This window comes from Muntiacus reevesi, chromosome 4 (genome assembly GCF_963930625.1).
Source record: "Muntiacus reevesi chromosome 4, mMunRee1.1, whole genome shotgun sequence".
In the NCBI taxonomy this organism is placed as follows: Eukaryota; Metazoa; Chordata; class Mammalia; order Artiodactyla; family Cervidae; genus Muntiacus; species Muntiacus reevesi.
The window spans coordinates 129,898,585-129,922,401 of NC_089252.1; the positions used below are offsets into that span (position 1 = coordinate 129,898,585).

The 23,817-nt window shown below is 36.0% G+C and overlaps 1 protein-coding gene across 2 annotated transcripts in view; it reads left to right on the forward strand.

Annotated features, from left to right (window-relative positions):
* The window catches only part of TMTC2 (transmembrane O-mannosyltransferase targeting cadherins 2), a 394,188-nt gene that overhangs the window by 183,010 nt on the left and 187,361 nt on the right, over window positions 1-23,817 (forward strand). For both annotated transcript variants that reach the window (XR_010663044.1, XM_065934163.1), the window contains exon 3: window positions 14,803-15,631. Coding sequence is in view for 1 of the 2 variants with exons in the window: in XM_065934163.1 (XP_065790235.1) it covers window positions 14,803-15,631 (829 nt within the window). In the remaining variant the exon portion in view is untranslated. The remainder of the gene's footprint in view (window positions 1-14,802; window positions 15,632-23,817) is intronic.

The following is a 23,817-nucleotide window of genomic DNA, read 5'->3' on the forward strand; positions in this document are numbered from 1 at the left end:
ATTGATATTACTAAAATCAAAGATCTACATCTTAAAAAATACTAGATTTTAACCCAGTTTGAAATAGTTAGCAATATCATTCTTTAATGATAGCTACAAAATCTGGACATGCTAAAAAGGGAAGATTAATGGGGAGAGTTTTAATGGTCCTCAAAATAGGTATTTAATAAATGCAGAATTTTTTTTCAAACTATCTTAAAGTCAGATCAAACTTTTGGGTTGTATTAAAGTCTTATTCAGGTGGAAGACAAATACTGCAGTGGTTACATAGGTTTCACAGTTGTCAAATTCCTTTCTGTCTCAAAATCTTGTGAAGTTGGCAATGAACTTTCTGAAGCACCTCAGTTCACAGATATAATATCTAAAAATCAGTGTATGTTTAAAATTTAATTTCAAATCTCACATTAAAAGAGGGAAAAAAAGAAATTAGATGGATAGCATTTACACAAAGATTTCATCTGTTTAGACTGGTAGCTACTACCAAAAGGCTCCCAAAATTCCATTTTGCCAAGTTGCTTCTGGCAAGAAGATATACTTGGAGAGTCCATCAGAACAGAACTTGAACTGAAAAACTTGCTTGTATTTTCATCTGTTCCCAAACATCTGGCTCATGGCCACTTGGCATCTATATCAATCATTTCTGTGTCTGCATAATATGAAACATGCAACTAGTTTTTTATTCATAAAGTATAATTTGAGGGTAGCCCTTTTGATGATTAATTTCAGCTAATAAAGGCATGCATTTAAAAATGCTTATTTGATGCTACAAATATCGGTGCTCTTAGAAAAGCCATCCTCTTTATTTATAATAAGTATTGCCATCTATTTTTACTATTTTCAGAAGAAATTCTTTTTTAGAGTAATAAGATGCATAGATGTGAGAGAACCTCCTCAGTTCAGTTCAGTCACTCAGTCGTGTCCAACTCTTTGTGAACCCATGAGCCACAGCACGCCAGGCCTCCTTGTCCATCACCAACTCCTGGAGTCCACCCAAACCCATGTCCATAAAGTTGGTGATGCCATCCAGCCATTTCATCCACTGTCATCCCCTTCTCCTCCTGCCTTCAATCTTTCCCAGCATCAGGGTCTTTTCAAATGAGTCAGCTCTTTGCATCAGGTGGCCAAAGTATTGGAGTTTCAACCTCAATATCAGTCCTTCCAGCGAACACCCAGGACTGATCTCCTTCAGGATGGACTGGTTGGATCTCCTTGCTGTCAAGGGACTCTCAAGAGTCTTCTCCAACACCACAGTTCAAAATCATCAATTCTTCGGTGCTCAGCTTTCTTCACAGTCCAACTCTCACATCCATACATGACTACTGGAAAAACCACAGCATTGACTAGATGGACTTTTGTTGGCAAAGTAATGTCTCTACTTTTTAATATGCTGAATAGGTTGGTCAGAACTTTCCTTCCAAGGAGTAAGCATCTTTTAACTTCTTGGCTGCAATCACCATCTGCAGTGATTTTGAGAACTCAGGGTGTAGTTATTGTTTTTGCCCACATCACCTATTCTTAGACTTAGTTTTTGGTTTAAGGTATTTTCGAACAACTAGCCTTAGTTATGGCTGACATCACTACTTTGCTGCTCCTCACATCTCTTTCTGTAGTCAATGGAAGAAACCAAGTTGTCCACCCAAAAAATATTTGAAAGAAGAGTTCTTTGTTCTGTAATAGAGTCTAGTAACCATAACTTCGCTTCCTACTCTGATCACTTGAAAATCTGGGCATGGGTGTTTGCTTATTCTGTTTGTCTTTAGCCTGAGGTAAAGGGAAGGAGAGATGATGATCCCTGTTCTTGCTTAGTAAGCCCAGAATGTTCTACTCAACTGTTCTTATTGAGGATTCCAGTTCTGTTTAATTCTGTTACAAATGACTAATAATTACTGTGTCTAAGTTTGTGCCAGAGTGTTGTCTGGGAATTTCTGAATGGTTGTAATCACCAGATATTGAGAGAATTTGAAAAATTAATGGATGTTTTCCCAGGTGAAAATTTTCTTTCAAAGACTCTAATTACTCTACCTCAGTTTCCCAATCAAAAAAAGAATATTATTTTATATCAGTGAGCATTTTGAGAATATAGACAAAATCCACCTGTGGATTGTATAGATAAAGAATAAGTAAATGATCATTTGTTCATTTAGACATTGAATTAACCTTCGTATCTAGCAGAAGATAAGTATAATTATAAAATGGGAACACATTTCCATGCCAAGACATTAAGCATTAAAATTATGCTTATTAATGAAAACCTACCTATAAAGGTATGTGTGTTTTTTGTTTATATACATATAAAATCTTTATTTTCTTATTAACATCTTTTGTATCTTCGTAGGAAAAACTCTCACACACATTAAATAGCTGTCTATTCTCTTTGAGAGAAGACTGCTGTATCTTGGCCTCCCCACTGAGTGAAGTCTCATTATAATTTGTCTCTTTATGTTTCCAAAATGCTGGCTCACATGCTTACCTCATTAATGAGACTGGAACGCATCTCATAATGGCTGGTCTGTGGCACTGAAGCCACACAGAGTTAAAAGAATGTTGCCCTTTAATCCATTGGCACAGGAAATGCATTTGCAGTGCAGTTGCCCACTTGAGAGATCGATAGAAAGAGTTCCTTTTCCCAATTCTGTTAATTTTGAGCACTTTTATTTTGATTTCTCCCCTTATTGTGTGTCATCGTAAAATACAGGGAAAGTAGTTTAGTAAGAACCGAAAGTGTTTCAACAGTCAGAGAGGTGTCTTCTTTGGTTTAAAGCATTTTTTGTTTCTTAGGTCACGAGGCTATTGTCTTCACATATTTTCTTCATAAAGGCTGGATTGTTTCATGGCTAACCTGATTTGACCATAGCGCACTGCCTGGTGGGAAGCGTTAAACCTCTTATTTTAAGCTAAACAAGATTACTCTGAAGGCTGGCATTAAGGGGGTAGCTTTTAGTGTAATGGTTTAGGGGCTGTGGCACAGCCGTGCAGTTTCAGTAATTGAACTCTTCGGGTACTTCAGTTTCTAATAGTTAGCTATGGAAGCAGCTCGCCACGGGTGCGCAAGGAATTGCTAACTGCTTCATTTCCCCATGTTAGCTTAATGAGGAAGAATGGGTCACCATGCCAACCAAAACACCCTAGCCATGGGCTTAGAAGCGTCCTTCCCAGGATATTTGCTTCTCTTTTGGAGGTTTCTAGTAAAACAAAAGCTGTGGAATGCCAGACGAAACTCAAAACAGGATTTGAAATCAGTATATCATCTCTCACACAGTCCATATAATCAGCTGTGATCATTTAACCCCAATTCAGTGGTCATTTACTTCATTCTTTTATGTTGTCCTTTGAATTTTGAAGACATGTAAAATGTTAACAGACATTTATGTTGATGTTAATTTTTCAGTTAATATTTCTTGGCTTCTAGACATTGTCCCCTCAGAGACCATCTATTTAATTTCACTTGGTTTCTAGTAACTCTTACTCTAGTAACAACCATTCTTTAGAATAGACTTTATTTTTTAGGACAGTTTTAGGTTTATGGAAAAATTGAGTAGAACAGAGTTCTCATATAGTCAAATATAGTTGTGCCATTCACCAGTATAGTATATGTGTTACAATTAATTAACCAATGATGATACATGCTATAAAGTTCATAGTTTATTCAAATTGCCTTCATTTTTTCTTTATGCCCTTTTTTTTCTGTTTCAGGATGCCATCTGGGAGAGCTCATTACATTTATTTGTCATGTCTTCGTCAGCTTCTTTTGGTTTTGACAGTTTTGCAAAACTTTATTTTTGATAAACTTGACAATTTTGAGGATTCCTAGTCAGATAGTTGGTAAAATGTTCTCCATTGGAATTGGCTTGTTGTTGTTCACATGATTAGACTGGATTTTTTGGTTTTGAAAGGAAGCACACTGATAAAGTGACATTTTCATCACAGAATATCAGAAATGAAGGGTACGTTCTATCAGCGTGATTTATCACTGTTCAGGTTGCCCTTGATCATTTGGCTGAGATAGTGTTTTTCAAGTTTCTCTTGTAAAGTTATATTCCCTCTTGTAACCATTTTCTCATATCATTTTATTATATCATTTGTCAGTATAGACTCATGGATATTTTATACTTTATATTATAACCTAATCTACTTTACTTCTTTTATTGCTCAAATTGTCTGGCTTTGGCCAGGGGAGCTCTTTAAGTATGCTCCTTTGTCCCTGTGACCCTTTGCTGTATCCTGGGAGGGGGGTGGTGTGTGTGTATGTTTGTTGAGCACTTTCTTACTTGATAGCACTAGAAGATTCTCCAGGCTTACCTTCTATATTTCCTGGCTCAGGCCTAAAATCAGTACATTTCTCCAAAGAACCTTGGTTCTTTTTATTGGAAAATGGTATTTGAAATCAAGATGTGAACACTAGGTAACACCTTTTAAGGAATAACTAAAGCAAAATTTTAAGTAAAATTAAGGAGTTTTCAACTATACTTAAATGAAAGAACAATAGATGGTCATCCTAGATGTTTTTCTCTTTACATAACATTTAAAAATAATTTTTAATGTCCATTTTCTCCAATGTTAGCTTCTATCACATGAAGACATATCACATAAAGAGAAAATTTCAAATAGGCTAATTGTTGTGATTGAAATGTAAAAAATCCTGTTGTTTCTGGTTGCTTTTTTATTACTAAATCCAAATATATTTGATTTTAAACTTTGGATAAATATCATGTATTATTCAGTGTATCACATACATGAATATGCTTTGAAACTCTTTGGATTTTTATATGACCATACTCTTCCCTTGATGAAAATCTTGTTGGACAAGTTATAATCTTGTCTTAAAAGTCTGTAGAGTTTTCATCAGTGAATTTTAATCTTTATCTGATTTTATGAAGCTGCTCAATATTTGCCTGGATATAAGGAATACTTTCTAATACATGGCCAAACTTAACCGAAACTATTATAGTATATTCTAGAGTCAGCGTGAATAAATGAAAAAATTCCTTATAATATAAAGTGTTAAGTAACTTGCTAACATATGTTTTTTTTTTTTTTAATGTACTAATATTTTTTTTAATGCTCTCAGTTTTTAATTCTTTTCTTACAAATACTGGATGAACCCACCCATTGAACCTCTTTATAATTTTGAAATATCAAATATTAAAATTATTTTATCTTGTCTGTTAGTTGGTATAGAAAAAAGTTTCTCATGTTGTATGTAGGGTAATTATTAATAAGGAAAACAATTTTTTCTTTGAAAGGAAACAGAACTACCCTGAAAACTTGATTATGGCAAAACTGATTAATCTCAGAATATATTCTAGAAAAAAATATCCAATTATACTTTTAGCCATGCATTCCTTCTTGTCATGTATTCAGAAAAATCTGTTTTTATATTAATGTTTTGGGGTGAGTCTCCAGTGAGAACTATTTCAGAAAGGAGAACATCGAGGTGAAATCCTGTATTGTTGATATAACAAAAGCTTATGACTTCAGTGATGAATGGTGAATTCAAAATAGAGGATGCTCAACTTTTGTTATGTCTGTATAGTCTTTTCTCTCAGTTATTCTTATAACTTTCAGATACTGATTTTTATCTACTTTATTATTACTGCGCTACTATCGTTGCCAAGGGCTTAATTTGGAATTAAATGAGCCTTATGCTTAAGTAATTTATTTTCATTAGTTTGCCAAAAAGTGAGTCTCATGATGGTTTTAATACTCTAAGGCGGAATGTTTACATTTTTCTTTCCTTGAGTCTGAAACAATTCTTTTCAGTTTCCTTTTTGTCTCACAAAATGTGAGAGCAGAAGGCAGTATTGGAGCTGCCATCATGAATGGTAGTTTTCCTTGAACAATATAGAGGGGAGCTGTTGTAATTGATTTTTGCTTTTCTATTATTTCATTAGTCAAAGATTCCCATGGAGAGGAAAAAATCACTGTATGGCTTTTATAATGACATCACCACTAATCATGTGGCAGGGTCTTCTCATCATCTTTGCCATCATATTTCAGGTGATGTGTGGGAAAGACTTTGATATTTTATGATAAATTTCTCACTATTTGGTTAAGCTCTAGCTACATCCTTTTATTCCATTAGTATCCAAAGACGAGAGATAAAATTGTCAGCTATGAATTTTATATTCTTACCTGATTTCCTATTTGACAGTTCCAGAAAAATCTCTAAAATTTTGTGATTAGAAATACATAATTCTTTAAGATGAAATGGAGATTAGATCTGGTTTCTCTTTTTATGTTAAAAGAGGATTTTAAAAAAAGAACATATTTGAATTTGTAGAGAAATTAGGCTTTCATGAAGCAGATTTATATCATTCTGTAAGTAGATAGTGAATTAAACCATTAAGAAATCCCATCCATTCAATAATTGACATAAAATATGTTTGCTGAGAGTTTTTTTAGGGATCTAGTCATTTTCCCATTTTAAATTGTACTTTTGGAATGAAATTATAGTCAGAAGAGTATTTTTCCAGAACATATGTCATTGCTTTTTTGTGTACTCTTCATGGAGAGAGATTGAGACAGGCAAAAAATGTTATGCTATATAGGTGACAAGGCCAGCTTTCTGTATATGATGATAACCAAGCTATTTTTAAATAGCCTTGGAGTTGTGCAATATTGTTTAATTTATAGCCCTTCATAAGGGATTAGGAATGAGGATTTAGCATAACAAGATTCAAAATGTGTGAGATGATAGGTTTAAACAGACTTTTGGTTTAAGGGTCAGAGTTAGTTTAAGAATAATTTATTTGAATACCTACAAATGTCAGAGTGTATATTAACTTCTGGGAATTCAAAGATGTGTCAGTTATTTTACCCCAGATATAAAAGAGTAGGGTAACATTATCATAATTTTGTATGCCAGCCAGTGTATATTGTGAAATTGAGAGATTTTCTAGGAGAATTAGGGTAAAGATTGCAAAATAATTATAGATAGATTGAATAGGGACATGGAAAAGATCTTTTAATTATGAAAATTAAGATAGCTACCATAATTATTAAATACAGAAAATTATGTACTAACACATCAGATACTTAAGTGCCTATAACCATCATTTAGATTTGTTAACATTATTTGTATGTTTCAAAGCAGAAAAGTTCTCTTTTAAACTCAAGAAATATAAGTTTAGGCATAACAGATCTTCAAACCTTTTGTTTTTTGTAATAAATTTTGAGGGGCTGTGAATAAATAGCAACTACTCAGAAATTTGAAGCTACCTTTGTTTCTTACCTATCAGTCCATCTCCCTGCCATATCCTGTCCCAGATAATTCATCATTTTATGTTTGGTTTAGTTATTTCTAGACTTGGAAAAAATAAACAAACCAACAAAAAACCTTTACAAATGTATGTATGCATTTGTTTAAAAACAGAGTATTATTTCCTGAATGGCTAATATGATTTTAAAATATGCATATTTTACACAGTGATTTTTTCACTAGCTATGTTACTATAAAATGATTTGTCTGCCTTAATTGCTATATAGTATTTTTCATGTTGATATATATTTATATAAATGTACATAGCTGCATACTATATATAGAGATTATTTATATGCTTTTCCCTTTAATTACATTATAGATTAGATCATATGATCATTACCATAATTTACTTTCATATTGATGTAATGAAGTTTTTAGTTCTTTCCTTATTTTTGCTTTTATTAATAATGCTTCATTAGATGACATTGTATTCGGATCTAAGAGGTTTTATTAAAGAGTATGTAACTAAATTCAGATGACCAAATAATAGGGGATACAAATTATTAATTTCCCTAAACACTTTCAAATTTCTCACCCAATTTGCACAATTTATGTTTTTTCCCTAGTGTGTGGTAATTCTCATTTCAGCACAATTTCAGGGACTTTTAATATCCAGTTCTTTTTTTTTTTTGCTTATGTTTATTTGAAATATGTTCTTTCCACTTCAGTTTTCACTGATTATTGAGATTGAGCATCTTTTCAAATATTTATTGTTCTCTTTTCTATCAGTTTCATGTCTGTAGTTTCACACCTGTATATATGTATATACTATTGGATTATTTGCTATTTTGTGGTTCATACTTAGAAGAGTCTTTTTTTTTTTTTTTTTTTTCTGAGAACAAACCCTTTGTCTTCTGTATGTTGCAACAAGATTTGGATATTTCAACCCTGAACTCTACTTATTCCAAAGATCTCAATTTCTTTGTAGTCTGACCTTCATGGCACTCATTTATTACACTAGGAATTCAATTTGTCCCAGAGCCTGAAACGAAGCATTGTTTACATTTCTTTATGGTTCCTTCATTTAGCATGTGAGGAAAATATGCCTTAGACTTTGTGAAATGAAAGCTAGAGTCCAACAGTATTTTCAGTGTTAATAATAAGGATTAGACTTGATCAAATATTCGATGATTCTTAACCTTGCCTGTGTTATAATCTCCTGTGGAGATTTTATACTAGAGCATCAGTATTTTTAAAAGCTCACAGTTGATACTGATCATCCTTTAGGTTTGAAAACTATCATTGAAGCCACTATGATCCTTCTCCTTATAAAGTATTTTTCTAGACAAAGTAGAATATGTGAAGCTCCAAGAATACATGGGCTCTCATTTCTTCTTACAGGTGTATATCCAGTATATCCAGTACATAAAAGAGGAGTGTCTGCCATGTAAATAAGCCTTATTAATGTGTTGAATGAACTGATTAGACTTTTTTTGGTTAAATTGCAATCATTTTACAATGCTCTCAGTCATCGGTTATGCCCAGATCATGTTTAAATGTCCCAGACTTGGGAATCTCATCTTCTTTATGTGATGTTTGACCAGTTTTGACTTTCAAGTCTAAGGTGGCAGCTCATCAGATTTCTCATGCCTTATCTTGAGAATACCTGTGTTGAATCATTTTGCTGCCCCAGTCGGAAAACAAGACAGTGCAGAGGTGCTGAGGCTAATCATATGGTCACTTGGCTCCTAGTTGTAGCTCAATCAAAATTGTTAATTTGACTTAATCCATAGATCAGAGTTTAGCGACCAAAATCAAGAAATTGAAGCTTCCGTCTCCACAGGATTAGTGAATATGAGGTTAGAAGAGAGACTTGGTTTTTATCAGAGTCCCATTCTTATAGATGATAATTTAAACAAAATTCTATGAGAAGGCATTAAAGAGATACAATTTCAACCTTTGGCTACCACTTTTTAAAGTATGAACCTACCTCAAGGCTTTAGAAATTCTTCTACTTTTAAAATTTTAGCCTTAATTGTCTGTAACCTATTAGCTCAGTTTCCTTTCATAGTATCATTTATTTAGCCCATGTAGATTTTGCTATTATGGGAGAATGAGCATATGGAATGTCTCACTTCAGAACCTTTGGGTCTCTTGATCCTGGTTATTATGTCAGTTGTTTAGATTAGAGACTGTACATGAAAATGTTTTAAAATGTAGAATACTTTATGCTAACACACATTTTCTTTTTCAGGCCTTTTCATTTTTCTCATTTTCTCAGCACTTAGCCTTAGGGGTTCCCAGGTAGTTCAGTGGTAAAGAATCTGCCTGCCAATGCAGGAGACAGAGGAGATGCAAGTTTGATCCCTGGTTGGGGAAGATCCCCTGGAGAAGAAAGTGGCAACCCTCTCCAGTATTCTTGCCGGGATAATTGCATGGACAGAGAAGCTTGGTGGGCTACAGCCCATGCAGTCGCAAAGAGTTGGATGAGACTGAGCATGCACACAGCCTTCTTATATAATATTTATCACTGAATTGTCTTCATTACTCACATCTTTATTTTGTAGTTGACTGGATTGATATTTTCTTCCATCATAATTAAGACTAGAATCATTTTATCATATCTTAATTCTTAATGATTTTTATAATACTTTATTAAAATTTAATATAATGATACTTTTATTAAAATTAATGAATAAGATAGTTTTGCCTTATGACATTTCTATAGGAATCAAAATTATATAGTCATTAAGGCTAACTTATGATTATATAATTATAATCAGAATCATGTGATCATTAAGGCTAATTTATGCTGAAGTTGAAGCTCCATTACTTTGGTCATGTGATGCGAAGGCCTGACTCATTTGAAAAGACCCTGATGCTGGGAAAGACAGAAGGAGAAGGGGACGATGAAGGATGAGATGGTTAGAGGCATCACTGACTCAATGGACATGAGTTTGAGAAAGCTCTGGGAGTTGGTGATGGACAGGGAAATGGCATGCTGCAGTCCATGGGCTCGAAAAGTGTAGGACATGACTGAGTGACTGAACTGAATTGAAGACTAACTTATTCTGGAGTTTCATGACCAGCAAAGAAACCTGATTACATTTCTCTCCCCTTGTAATTCTCTTACTCCCTTACTTTTCTTGCCTGACTATAGCTGTTTTTGTAATGCCTTCTTCCTCCCCCTCATTCTCTCTGCTTACCCCGACCAGAAGATACTGTAGTAGAATGGCCCTAGTTACATGTAGAGCACTTGGTTAATACTCAGTTACAAAATGGACTTTTGGTACAAATTCAAAGTTGAATTGTTTTCCCAGATGTGTCTTCTTTATGATAACTTGGTACCTTGCCTCATTTGTCTTTGCCAAATAATATGTTTCTCCTTTGTGTAATCTAAGAATACTCAATTATGTGATTGATCTAACAAAGTATTTCAGCTTTTATGGTTTTGTGGGTTTTCTCCCTTAAAATCAAGAAATTTTAGAACTTTTACTGGATGGAATTTTAGAGGAGCAAAGGAATAGTTTGTAGAAGTTATCCTTAGATAAAAGTGTGTCTTCAAACATTGGACTTTGCTAGGACAGACCTGAAATAGAAAGATTGGTGGTTAATGAACACATTACTCCCCCATCATTAAAAATTCTATATAGCATTACATAAATTAATTTTGAGCAGGAATCTGCCACAAATGTTTTAACACTTGTTAAACAGTTAATTTTAGGCAGTTAATTCTGTGAATTTAGCATTAATGTGTGTGTATGTTAGTTGCTCAGTTATGTCTGATTCTTTGCGACCCCATAGACTGTAGTCCACCAGACTCCTCTACCATGGCATTTCCCAAACAAGAATACTGGAGTGGGTTGCCATTTTTTCTCTATGGGATCTTCCCCACCCAGGGATTGAACCTGGGTCTCCTGTATTGTAGACAGATTCTTTACCGACTGAGCCAGCAGAGAATGATCTGACATTAATGAAAAATTTCTGTTTTGGGGAGTTTGAGTTTGAGGTACCTAACGTGTCTTTGACTGTGCCCAGTAGGAAGTTGGGTAAATGACTATGAAGATGAAGAAAAGTTAAGATGATATCATTGGTATTTAATAAAAATTGGTAATATCATGATCCTTGTTGACATAGGTTCAGAGTAGAGATGGAGCAGTTGATCCCGGATGAGTTCTGTGGTTTCTAGCAAGTAGAGCTGGGGTGAATGAGAGACAGTCAGAGGAGGAGAGTTCTGTGATGGTTGCATCATATGATAAGACACTGTTTTCATAGAACTTGTACATGTTCAAAATACATTGCTTTGTGGATTAGGATTTTTTCTTTTTTGGGGAGGGATGTAATTGGTATTTAACATTGAATTAGTTTTAAGTATACTACATGATGATCTGATATATTTATATATTGCAGAATGAATACCACAGTAAATTTAGCTAACATCCATCACCACAAACACACAGATTTCTGTTTTTTCTTTGTGATAACAACATTTAAGATGTATTTTCTTAGCAACTTTCAAATATGCAGGACAATGTTTTTAACTACCATCCCTATGCTATATATTACACCTCCAGAACTTATTTATCTTGTAACTGGACATTTTTTTTTAACCTTCTGACTGTCTTTACCCCTTCACCCATTTTGACTGTCCTCTCAACCCCTGCTTCTGGCAATCCCAGTCTGTTTTTACCTACAAGTTCAGTTTTTCTTTTTTTTTTTTTTAATATTCCACCTACTAGTGAGATCATATAGTGTTTGTTCTTTGACTTATTTCACTTAGCATAATACCTTCAGGGTCTCTTGTTGCTGTTGACAGAACTTATATTTTAATGGTTGAGTAATATTCCATTGTATATATATATAGCACATTTGCTTTATCCATTCATTCATTGATGGACACTTAGGTTGTTTCTATGTCTTGGCTGTTGTAAATAATGTTGCAGTAAATAGTGATTATGGGTGTGTAAGTATCTTTTCTAGATAGAGATTTCATTTTCTCTGGACAGATGTCCAGAAGTAGAATTACTGAATCATGTGGTAGTTCTATTTTTAATTTTTTGAGAGACCTCTGCACTGTTTTCTGTAGTGGCTGCACCACTTTGCATTCCCATCAAAAGTGCAGAAGTGTTCCTTGTTCTTCACTTTCTCACCAACACTTTCTATTTCTTGTCTTGTTGATAATAGTCATTCTTACAGTTGTGAAGTGGTATCTCATTATGATTTTGATTTGCATTTCCCTGAGGATAAGTGATATTGAACACCTTCTCATATACCTGTTGGTCATCTCTGTATCTTCCCTGGAAAAATGTCTGTTCAGATCTTCTGTCCATTTTTAAAAGATTGTTTTTTTCTCTTAAGTTATGTGAGTTCTATATATATTTTATATATTAAAAATATACATGACCAGATACATGACTTGCGAATATTATCTCACATTTTTAGTGGTTTGCCTTTTTATTTTGTTTGATGGTTTCCTTTGCTGTGCAGAAGCTTTTAAATTTGATGTAGTCCCACTTGTTTATTTTTGCTTTTGTTACCTTTTATAGGTTTTTTAAGCTAACTATTTGGCATATCCTTTGTATGGTACCAGGCACCTTTCTGAGTGTCTTTGAGGAAGACAGTTTTGTTTTGTTTTGTTTAATTTTTTTTATTAGTTGGAGGCTAATTACTTCACAACATTTCAGTGGGTTTTGTCATACATTGACATGAATCAACCATGGAGTTACACGTATTCCCCATCCCGATCACCCCTCCCACCTCCCTCTCCACCCGATTCCTCTGGGTCTTCCCAGTGCACCAGGCCCGAGCACTTGTCTCATGCATCCCACCTGGGCTGGTGATCTGTTTCACCATAGATAATATACATGCTGTTCTTTCAAAACATCCCACCCTCACCTTCTCCCACAGAGTTCAAAAGTCTGTTCTGTACTTCTGTGTCTCTTTTTCTGTTTTGCATATAGGGTTATCGTTACCATCTTTCTAAATTCCATATATATGCGTTAGTATGCTGTAATGTTCTTTATCTTTCTGGCTTACTTCACTCCGTATAATGGGTTCCAGTTTCATCCATCTCATTAGAACTGATTCAAATGAATTCTTTTTAACGGCTGAGTAATATTCCATGGTGTATATGTACCACAGCTTCCTTATCTATTCGTCTGCTGATGGGCATCTAGGTTGCTTCCATGTCCTGGCTATTATAAACAGTGCTGCGATGAACATTGGGGTGCACCAGATCTCTTTCAGATCTGGTTGAGGAAGACAGTTTTATATAGTGACAGAAAGTGTGCACACATTCTGTGCCATCTCTTTAAGAGAGAACATGAGCAGTGAAGCATTCCAGTTGGGGATGGTGTCAGCTCTTCTCCCTTTCCCACTGCCTCTTCGGAACTTAAATTTAGTTAATTTAACTAAATTCTTATTTGAGTTGAAAGAGTTTGCCAGAAATTTCTTATTAACAGTGATGCCCTTTGGCCTTCCTCCCTCAGTTTTGTCTTTATATTAAAACCATTTTACTTTTAAAAAGTTAATCATTGACACAAAAATTTTAGGATTCATGAGGAGCCTTATTAGATGTTTATTATCACTGATGTCATTGAGAGCACAAGATAGCAGATGAAAGCCCACTTTATAAATTCTGCAAAGAGATCAAGATAGTTAAACAGGGACTGGCATAGACATACCACAGTTTCCCTTATTATCTGAAAGTATTGATTCCTGTGAAACCTTTTATAAGCTGAAATAGCATAAAGCAAATAAGCTATATTCTTAGGAAACATCTTGGTAGCAGATGTACAAAATAAATGGAGACAAAGTGCAGATGGTCACTGAAACAGTTTAAAGCCGTGACAGCTTGATGCTCTGAGTGTAGTTCCTGGCGAAAAAGCTTGGTGATCCCACTCTCACTGTTTGTAACTGCCTCTGTAGATGGCTCCCTGCAAAAACAAATGCTGAACCTTTTTCACCTTTTTTTCGGTAAAAGTGAAAATCCTCTTTGCATTTTTGTTGTTGTTGCTAATGAGAATAGGTACTAATTTAGGTCTTTTGTAAAAGCAAAGTGGCATTAAGTGAACATTTGAAAAGTGGAGTATACCTATAACTAAATTCTCTTTTTCCTTTGAGCCATGCAGAATCCTGTCAACTCCAAGTTTTTTGACATGCCTGCTTTTTGTTTTCCCCAGAATCTAAACTATAAAATGATAAAAGACATTTATTAGATGTCTACTATATTCCGTATACAGTGCTGAGTACTTTATATTGTGGTCTCATTTTGACTTAATACCAGTTTTGGGAGGAAAATATTTTCAACCCATTTTATAGAGGTCAAGAAATTGAAGCTCTGGTTACTGGTATTTAGCGAGAAACAAGAGGAAAAGATAACTCATGAAAAGTTGTATACAGCATTGGATTCCATAGTCAATTTTTTTAAGCTTACAGGAGCCATAAGCATATTTAAAGGAGATAGAAACAAAGCCATGTGTTTGAAACCTAATACTCTGTTTTTAGTTGTCCATTTAAAGATACTTTTCATTTTTAAATGATCTGTTCCTGTGCGGTATTGATGATGATCTTAATTTTTTCCCCCTCTCTTTTGGTTTCAGAGGAAGAACTTGTCTCTTTTTCTCAGCATTAGTTTGTTAACTTTCTGGGGAACCTCCCTTTTGGGTGCCCGTTTATACTGGATGGGAAACAAACCACCAAGCTTTTCCAACTCTGACAACCCAGCTGCTGATTCGGACAGCCTCCTGGCTCGCACGCTCACCTTCTTCTACTTGCCAACCAAGAACCTTTGGCTGTTGCTATGCCCAGATACCCTCAGTTTTGATTGGTCAATGGATGCCGTGCCTCTGCTCAAAACAATTTCTGATTGGAGAAACTTGCACACTGTGGCCTTCTATACTGGACTCCTCCTCCTCGCCTACTATGGTTTGAAGAGCCCAAGCCTAGGAAGAGAATGCAACGGGAAATCTGTAACAAATGGCAAGCAGAATGCAAATGGACATAGCTGCCATTCAGAGGTGGAGTACGGGAACTCAGAGATTAAACCCAGCTTTGCATCCAAAGTAGAAAATGGCATTAGAAACAATGCATCGCAGAGAACACAGCTTCCTTCTACGGAGAACATAGTTGTTCTGTCTTTATCTTTGTTAATAATACCCTTTGTTCCTGCCACGAACCTGTTTTTCTATGTCGGCTTTGTAATTGCAGAGCGAGTATTGTATATTCCTAGTATGGGCTTTTGCCTCCTCATTACAGTGGGTGCCAGAGCCCTTTATGTCAAAGTCCAAAAGAGGTTTCTCAAGAGCTTGATTTTTTATGCTACAGCTGCATTAATTGTTTTCTATGGACTCAAGACGGCAATCAGGAACGGAGACTGGCAGAATGAGGAAATGCTGTATAGGTCAGGGATAAAAGTAAACCCAGCTAAAGGTAATATTTTATTTTATGCTTTTACCTGGATGGTTTACTCTTTCTGCCTTTTTATATCTTTCCTTCTTGCTTTTTAACAGTGTTAAGAAAGAAGAGGTTCTCATAATACTTACTTTAACATTTTCTTTTTTTTTTTTGAGATGAGCAATGTGACCATTTTAGAGACTTCCATTGTTCCATATTTGGAATAGGAACATGTTTTCCTAAGTTCCTGACTATACTTGTCCAGAGGAGTTTGAGCTTCTATTGTCTAAAAATATTGACTGTTGTCAGAATTTAGGAAAATGCTTGATCTCCACATTTTAAAATAGTGATATGGATGTCATCTCTTTTCATCATGTTATAAAAGTCAGGTTATCTCACTTAAATGCAGTTTAGTTCTTCTGTTTTCCAAGCATCGCCTGAGGAAATACCACAAGGCTTACACTGACATTTTTAAAAGATTTGGAGATGAGTCTACCTCTGAATCCCGGCATCGTGTCTGTAGGTGTCAGTGTGTGCGTGTGTAAGCATTGAGTCATCCTTAGCTTTGCAGAAGCTAAGTTATCTGGATGTTGCCAAGCAGTTTGCACATTCTCATTTGGAAGTAAGTCCTTAAGTCACTTAAGGAAATACACTTTTTACTGTTCAATGAGAAGATTGAGCATATTTTTCATGATTGCTTTTGACTTAGAAAATTATTTTAGCAAATCTCAAAATCCATTGCTAGAGTAGAAAGTAGCCTTTAAAGTATAAATGAATAGTCAAAAGCTGTTAATTCAGTGATTTCTCTGGTTTAGGGCAGGAAATGATGACAGAAGCTAGAGAGCAGTTGAATGAAAATAAGTGTACATTTTAAGTACAAAAATATATCATAGTAAATAGTGCCAAAGTCTTGTTCTTCATAAGCTATTTTTTTGTGATTTATCCTTTAAATTATGGCAGCTTGCATAGCGTTTGAACTGGGCTTTTTCTACTTTTTCCAACACATTTCTGTACCAGTATTCAAATACTGAATGTGTGAGACTGTTCGTAATGAATGGAATGCCTGCTGATACGTATCAGGATATTTATCCAAATATCTAGATGCCCCACAAACAACTGTGGCATTCCTATCTGATTACCAATTTAGAGTTCTTGAACAACTACTCATTTCTTTAAGACAAGGGACTGATTGTTGGTACTTAAAATGTTTAATAGATTGCAGAGACTTTAATGGGAGCAGAAACATTAAAATTGAGCTGATACATAGCATAGAATTCTTCAGTTCTCATGGAAAAATCTTTACTTGTGGCTTTTTACATAGTGAGCACTGCACAATTTATTGAATGTCTGCACCTGAATCTTGCTATAAAAATTGTTGAATGAGTTCTTACAGAATGCTCTTCGGCTAGTTTTTCTTCACTTGTACATGAGAATATATAAAACATGGCTAGGTTGCCAGTTTATTCTCCTGTTGTTTAAAAGAGATACACGGTAAGGAATTAATAGAAAACCCCAGGATATTTCATCACAGGGTTGTTTTAAGGATTTATTAAAAGTATCGTTTAAGTTTCAGGTTAAGCTACTGTAACAAAGAGGCAGGATAACAGTGGCTGAAAGAAGATAGAATCGTTATTGTTTCGTAACCGTCTAAGCCTGTGTAGTACAGAGCTGATAAGATGGCGCCGTGGGTCTTCTGGATCCGTGCTCCTTCGCTTTTGTTCCCTTGCCATCTCAGTAGGGCCACCCTGTCCCAGTGGCCCGAGATGGCTCAGTGTCACTTCAGCACTTCAGCTAACAGGAAGAGGGAGAGAAGGGACAAGTGGTGGGTGTTCCCATTCTCTTAAGAGCATATCACAGAAATTGCCATCCCATGCTCGCTCCCAGACTCTGGGCCACAGCTCACTACGAGGAGGGCTGGGAGATATTATCTCTATTCTGGTTCTCCAGGCATCCTGCCACACTATATTGCTCTTGAAGAAGGGTAGGGCTGATCCTGAGATGCTGCTATAAGTAGCAGTCTCTGTCCCCGGGTAGGTGAAAAAATTCCTGAATATTTTTCAGCATTAGCTACTGTACTGTTGACAGTTATGATTTCGACTTTGTTGAAATTTTTTTTTTTGAAATTATTTTGGTGACATAGTTAAAATGATTGGTCATTTCTTCATCCATCTGTTCACTCAGTAAAACAGTTATTAAACATGTCTGATATATTTTTGTGTCTCTTACTACTTAAGAAGTGTGATAGTATTTAGGTACTTCAAATATTATTAGTTAAATGGCTATAAATCCTGAGACATAAAAAACTGAATTCCTGAACAACCCCCCTCCCAACCTGTACTCCAGCCAAGTGCTTTCCCATCTCAGTTGATAGTAACTCCATTTTCTCAAAAGCTTTGCCCAGCATCAGGAGTTACCTATATCTCCTCTTTTTATTTTCTACCCTACATCCATTTCATCAGCAAATCCCCTCTGTCCTGTCTTCAAAAATATATCCAGAACTTGACCATGTGTTACATCTCCACTGCTACCGTCATGGCCCAAGTCACCACCATCTTTTGTCAGATTATTATTAGAAGTCTGTAGCGGAATCTCCCTGCTTCCATTTTCTTGCCTTTTAGCGTGCTTTTGTGAGAGTCAGGTGTGATGTTACCAGGTATTAATAATAGGGATTTAGGTAAAAAAGGCTTAGTGTGAGTTTTAATGTTATCTGACGCTGCGTTAGGTTTGAGTTCAATGTCTGCTGTAGATGGAGGCACTGTATCTGCCTGGCTCCCTTTTCCCTTCCAAGGTCTCTGGGCTTGAGCCCAGGCTCTCGCTCCTGTAAAGTAGCCATTTTCATACTGGAGCCCTGCAGGTGTGTCGGTTAAACGTCGGAGAAGGGCTGTGTCCTCTTTTTTGGTGATGAAATCTCAGTGTCTCTAGGTTGTTACCTGTATGAGAGTTTCTTAACTTTCCTTCTCTCTCCTTGTTGGGACAGGAAAGCCAGAGGGGATGAGAGGGAGGGGAGTGCCTGCCCCCCACAGCCCTGGGAAACAGCTGTGGTAAAGCTGCTTCCCTGGAGGGGAGACCTTTGTTGTGAAGGAGGATCATTTCATAAAAGTTCTTTTTTGCGTCCTCCGCAGAGCCAGGAAGGCCTGTTTCTTGGCTTTTCTGTGCAAGAACCTGGGAGTCCCTGGGCCCTGGAACTAAAACCCACAAAAGAGTAGATGCTAGATACCTCTAAGACTAGGCAGAAGTGTCTTACTTCTGAAGTAAGGTTCTTACTCTCACTTAAGCTCCGCCACATTCAGCCTTCAGCAGCTCTGCTCAGAATTGCCAGTTACTTACTCCTGTCAGTCTCTCCTCCAGGTAATCTCATCTCTCTGCAATTGGATTTCCCTTGAGTTTGCCGTTTGTTTAGCACATTCTTGTAAGAATGAGAGTGAGGAGTTCCAAGCCTTTTACACGTCTGAGTTGAACCCCTGCTTCCTTCTTCCACCTTTAGCATCTACCTTTCATCAGAGCCCTGATGACTCTTTTGAGCCATAAGCTGGACTGTCGTGGTCACTGCTCGCAGGGCTCCCCTGACACCCATTTCTCCAAACGCAGAGCACGCGGGCAGAGACGGGACACCGCAGTCTCCCAGCCTTGCCTTCGCTGGCTTCACTCCAGCCCTGCTGGCCCACATGTTGTGCCGTGCCTACGCCAGGGAAACCCTGGCCTCAGAGCATTGGCACTTGTTGCTGCTTTTTCTTGGAATGCGTTTCCTGGGATAGTCTCACCTCCGTCTCCCTCAGCTCCTTTAGGTCTCCGGTGCAACATTGCATTATCAGTAAGGTGCTTAATGTCAAATCGCCTGCTCTTTGTAAAATTGCAGCCTCCCTCCTGCTTCTGCTTTGTCTAGCATTCCCTGTCCTCTGTCCATACTTTGTTTTCCCCATGACATTCAGGACCATTTGACAGCCTATATTTTCCTTATTGCTGTGTTTATTGTTTGAATGTGTTGTCACTGTGCAGTATAATGCAGGACCCAAGAAGACAAGGAGTGTTGTGTTTTTTTAATGCTATGTATGTAGCTACTACGGCAGCGCCTGGAAGAGAGAAGGTCTTTTTGGGTGAATACACTGATGAATAAATGTTAGTCATAATCCTCCTCCTTAAAAAACTTACAGAACTTATTTAGAGATAAAAGATGTACATTTATTAAAGGAAGTGAAAGTGTAAAATATGTTGTTAATGTACCACATACTTGTTACCAAGTACAGGCTCGCTCTGCTCACCACACGACAGGCCAATAAATCCAGAAGAGGAAGTGTTGAGGCAAGGAAGAGACTTTAATCGGGGAGCCAGCTGACCTAGAAGATGGCAGGCTCGCACCTCACAATAATCATCTTGTCAGGGCCTGGTTGCCAGGTTCTCTCATAGATCAGAGATGGAGGGGAGGTGAGGAAACAAAGTAAAAAGACTGTCAGTCCTTGAGCATGTCCTTCACAGGTGGTTAGCTCAGGTTATCTCCCTGAGGCAGGCCATTATGTATGTTTATAATAACAAAAAAAGGGTTGAAGTCCTAGAAGCAGATCTAGTGTAAATTTAAAGTTAACCCTTCATTATTCCACACGAAAGCATGTTTCATAATAATTCAGTTCAGTTCAGTCGCTCAGTTGTGTCCGACTCTTTGTGACCCCATGAATCGCAGCACGCCAGGCCTCCCTGTCCATCACCAACTCCCGGAGTTTACTCAAACTCATGCCCATTGAGTTGGTGATGCCGTCCAGCCATCCCATCCTCTGTCGTCCCCTTCTCCTCCTGCCCCCAATCCCTCCCAGCATCAGGGTCTCTTCCAATGAGTCAACTCTTATAAGAGGGATAGAATTGGCAGTGGAGTTAGTTTTGGACTCCTTAAGTCCCTTCTGTGACATATGCTTCCATTTTGATACAAGGCAAAATTTTTAAAATCCAGGTTCCTGATTTTTTTCTAACATGTTAATAAATATTCTGGCTACAGTGACTTCCTTAGCAATTAACAAGACTGGTAGTCATCTTCTTTAAGATAGTGTTTTCTTAGTCTGTGATGTTATTTGAGCCTAACCAAAGATTAGAAATGCTTTAAAGCCAGTCTTATGTAACTGTGTTTGAGATTACAGTTATTTCATTGAGTTAGTTTTTTTTTTTTTCCTCCTTTGAAAGCCTTTGCAAATTTTGGAGTACTTCAGTCTACTATTACCTCAACAAAATATGATTTTAAGCCTCATGAAGCATTATACATGAAAGCTGCTGCCTTCAGTAATGGGTCATACAGACAGCTGCCAGTCATTAACTGATTGGATGCAAATGATGATGATGGGTAGAGCCTGTCATAGTGAGTGTGTTGCTAATTTATGGTTTAAATCTGGATAGTAGAGAAATGATAGCTGATTTGGACTATGTAAACCAGAAGTCCTCTCTCATTATGTGGTTGATAATGTCAGGAAAATACTAGACATAGTTGATTGCTGTAGTTTGCTTATTTACAATGACTCTGTGTTTTTGTGCTTAGGAAGGAGGAAATTTTCTTTGACTGCTTTAATGAGCAAGCTCATTATTTAATGAGCAAGTCAATATATTTATATTATTTAAATATAGTAATATTAAAAGTTTTTTTTTAGTGTGTGTTTAAAACACTGTGTTTTATATACTATATTGATACATATGTGCTTGACAAAAGCATTTCTTAATTCATTACAAAGTGGTTAAATGTATGATCACTTTTCTTTCTTGGCCTCTGGCCTTATCTAAATCCCCATGTGTCTTTGGCTCTTAGAGAATTTGGCACCATTGATTTCTGCTATAGGGCTTTCAAGGCACACTACACAATTTTGACTATCTTTCTCTCATTTCCACAGCTGTCTCACGTATGGTTTTGCCTCCTCTTAAAATTGATTCATTCTGCAAGGTTCTATCCAAAGTGTGCCTTCATTTTCCTTTCTGTATAGAGTCCAGAACGCTACTTGGGATATGTTAGTATGGAGTCAATAAATGTGTCATTGAATTTCCAAGTTACTTTCCCCGTGACTGTAGGATTTCTCGGTGATTTGTCTGCGTCTCAAACTCATCACCGGTTTTCCCTAAACCACCTATTTGCTGACTTCCTTATTAATTATGGTCATAAGCAGAGACTAACAAAGTTTTTACAGATAAACAGATCAGTGAGCTCATATACATAAAAAACAATGATAATGATAGCGTATGGGCAGCATATTTACTGTGCTAAAAGGCATTTACATTTTTTCAAGTTATAAATTAAAAATCAAATCAGCTCTTTAGAATGGTTGGTTTATTAACTCTATAGCAATTTGCTTTACAAAACATATGATTGTGATTTTTTTGTTTAGAAACAATTTCTGAAAATATTTAGAATTAATGAAGCAGGCTTCATCCAAGGAAAATTTAACATGATAACATTTATTTTAATGCTCTTTTCTAACGTAAATATGTAAAATTATATAAAATGACCACATATTTGAAATTATAAAGGTGATTATTCACACATCCTATATTTCCTTTATTCAACCCCTCCTTATGCAAATAACAAATATTGTCCATTTAGATATAGAAAAACAGAAATAGTTGTTTCAGCTGTGCAACATTTGACAGTTTTCTTTTTTCCTAGATTTCTGTGAAATTGATACTTCTATGTCAGCTTCACATGGTTGCAGATTTCAAGAAAACACGTATGTGGAAGGAATATCATATTATGTAGGAAAAAATTCATAATTTAAGTGAAATCTAAACCACTAAGTCATGTGAAACTTGACTAATTCATTGTGGATTTTATGGTCTAAGTTTTTGATTATCTCTAATTGACTGTCTTCTTTAACTGTGGTATGTTGCAATTAACCAGCTAACTTTGAGATTGTGTAATAAATGTTACTATATTTCTTAGATAATTTGTCAAGTTACAATACTTCTGAGGTAAAATGAAAAAATTTCAGATAAAAATAAAATTTAGCAGCTAAGTCAAGAAGGAAAACCAGTATGATATTTTATAAGACTGACTGTCTTGAGTTAAAAAGCTATAAAATACAAATTTTCATTTTTGACAGAGAGATGTGGTAGGAGAGAGCTAGCAAAACGTTCCCTAAAAGGCTGATTGAAAGAAAAACAATACAAAGTGGAATAAGGATTCCATAGGGTAAAGAAATTCTGTGTTTCTTCTTCTTCGGCTTTTTTTAAGTGATGTAGGATTCTGTTATTTTCTGTTCAGCAATCATGATACAATTATTGTACTAATCAAAAATCACAGTAGTAGAAGATGTTTATCAGTTTTCACAATCAATAGCCAGACAAAAAATAAAAGATCATTAAAATTGCAAGTCATAATGGGAACATGATTACATAGCAATATAAAATACTTAGATACAATTTGAGGAGTTAAGTAGCGTGATGTGGTAAGTGGAAGTGCATGCATGCACATGTTTTCATCTCCCCAACCAGTCATGTCTTTTGGCTCATGCATTTAATCCATTTACATTTAAGGTAATTTTCGATATGTATGATCCTATTACCATTTTCTTAATTGTTTTGGGTTTATTTTGTGTAGATCTTTTCCTTCTCTTGTGTTTCCTGCTTAGAGAAGTTCCTTTAGTGTTTGTTGTAAAGCTGGCTTGGTGGTGATGAATTCTTTTTAACTTTTGCTTGTCTGTAAAAGTTCTGATTTCTTCATCAAATCTGAATGAGAATTTTGCTGCTAGGAGTATTCTTGGTTGTAGTTTCTTCTCTCTTATCACTTTAAATATATCATGCCATTCCCTTCTGACTTGTAGAGCTTTTGTTGAGAAATCAGCTGATAACCTTACGGGAGATCCCTTGTATGTTCTTTGTCATCTTCCCCTGTTGCTTTTAATATTTATCTTTTTCTTTAATTTTTGTCAGTTTGATTATTATGTGTTTCAGTTTATTCCTGCCAGGGACTCTCTGTGCTTCTTGGACTTGGTTGACTATTTCCTTTCCCATGTTAGAAATGTTTTTGGCTGTTATCTCTTCCAAGTATTTTTTCAGGTCCTTTCTCTCCCTCTTCTCCTTCTGGGACCACGATAATGTGAATGTTGGTGTGTTTAATGTTGTCTCGGAGGTCTGTTAGGGTGTCTTCATTTTTTTTTTTTTTCTGTGTTCTGCGGCAGTGATTTCCACCATTCCATTCTCCAGGTCTTTTATCCATTCTTCTGCCTCATTTATTCTTCTCTTGATTCCTTCTAGTGTATTTA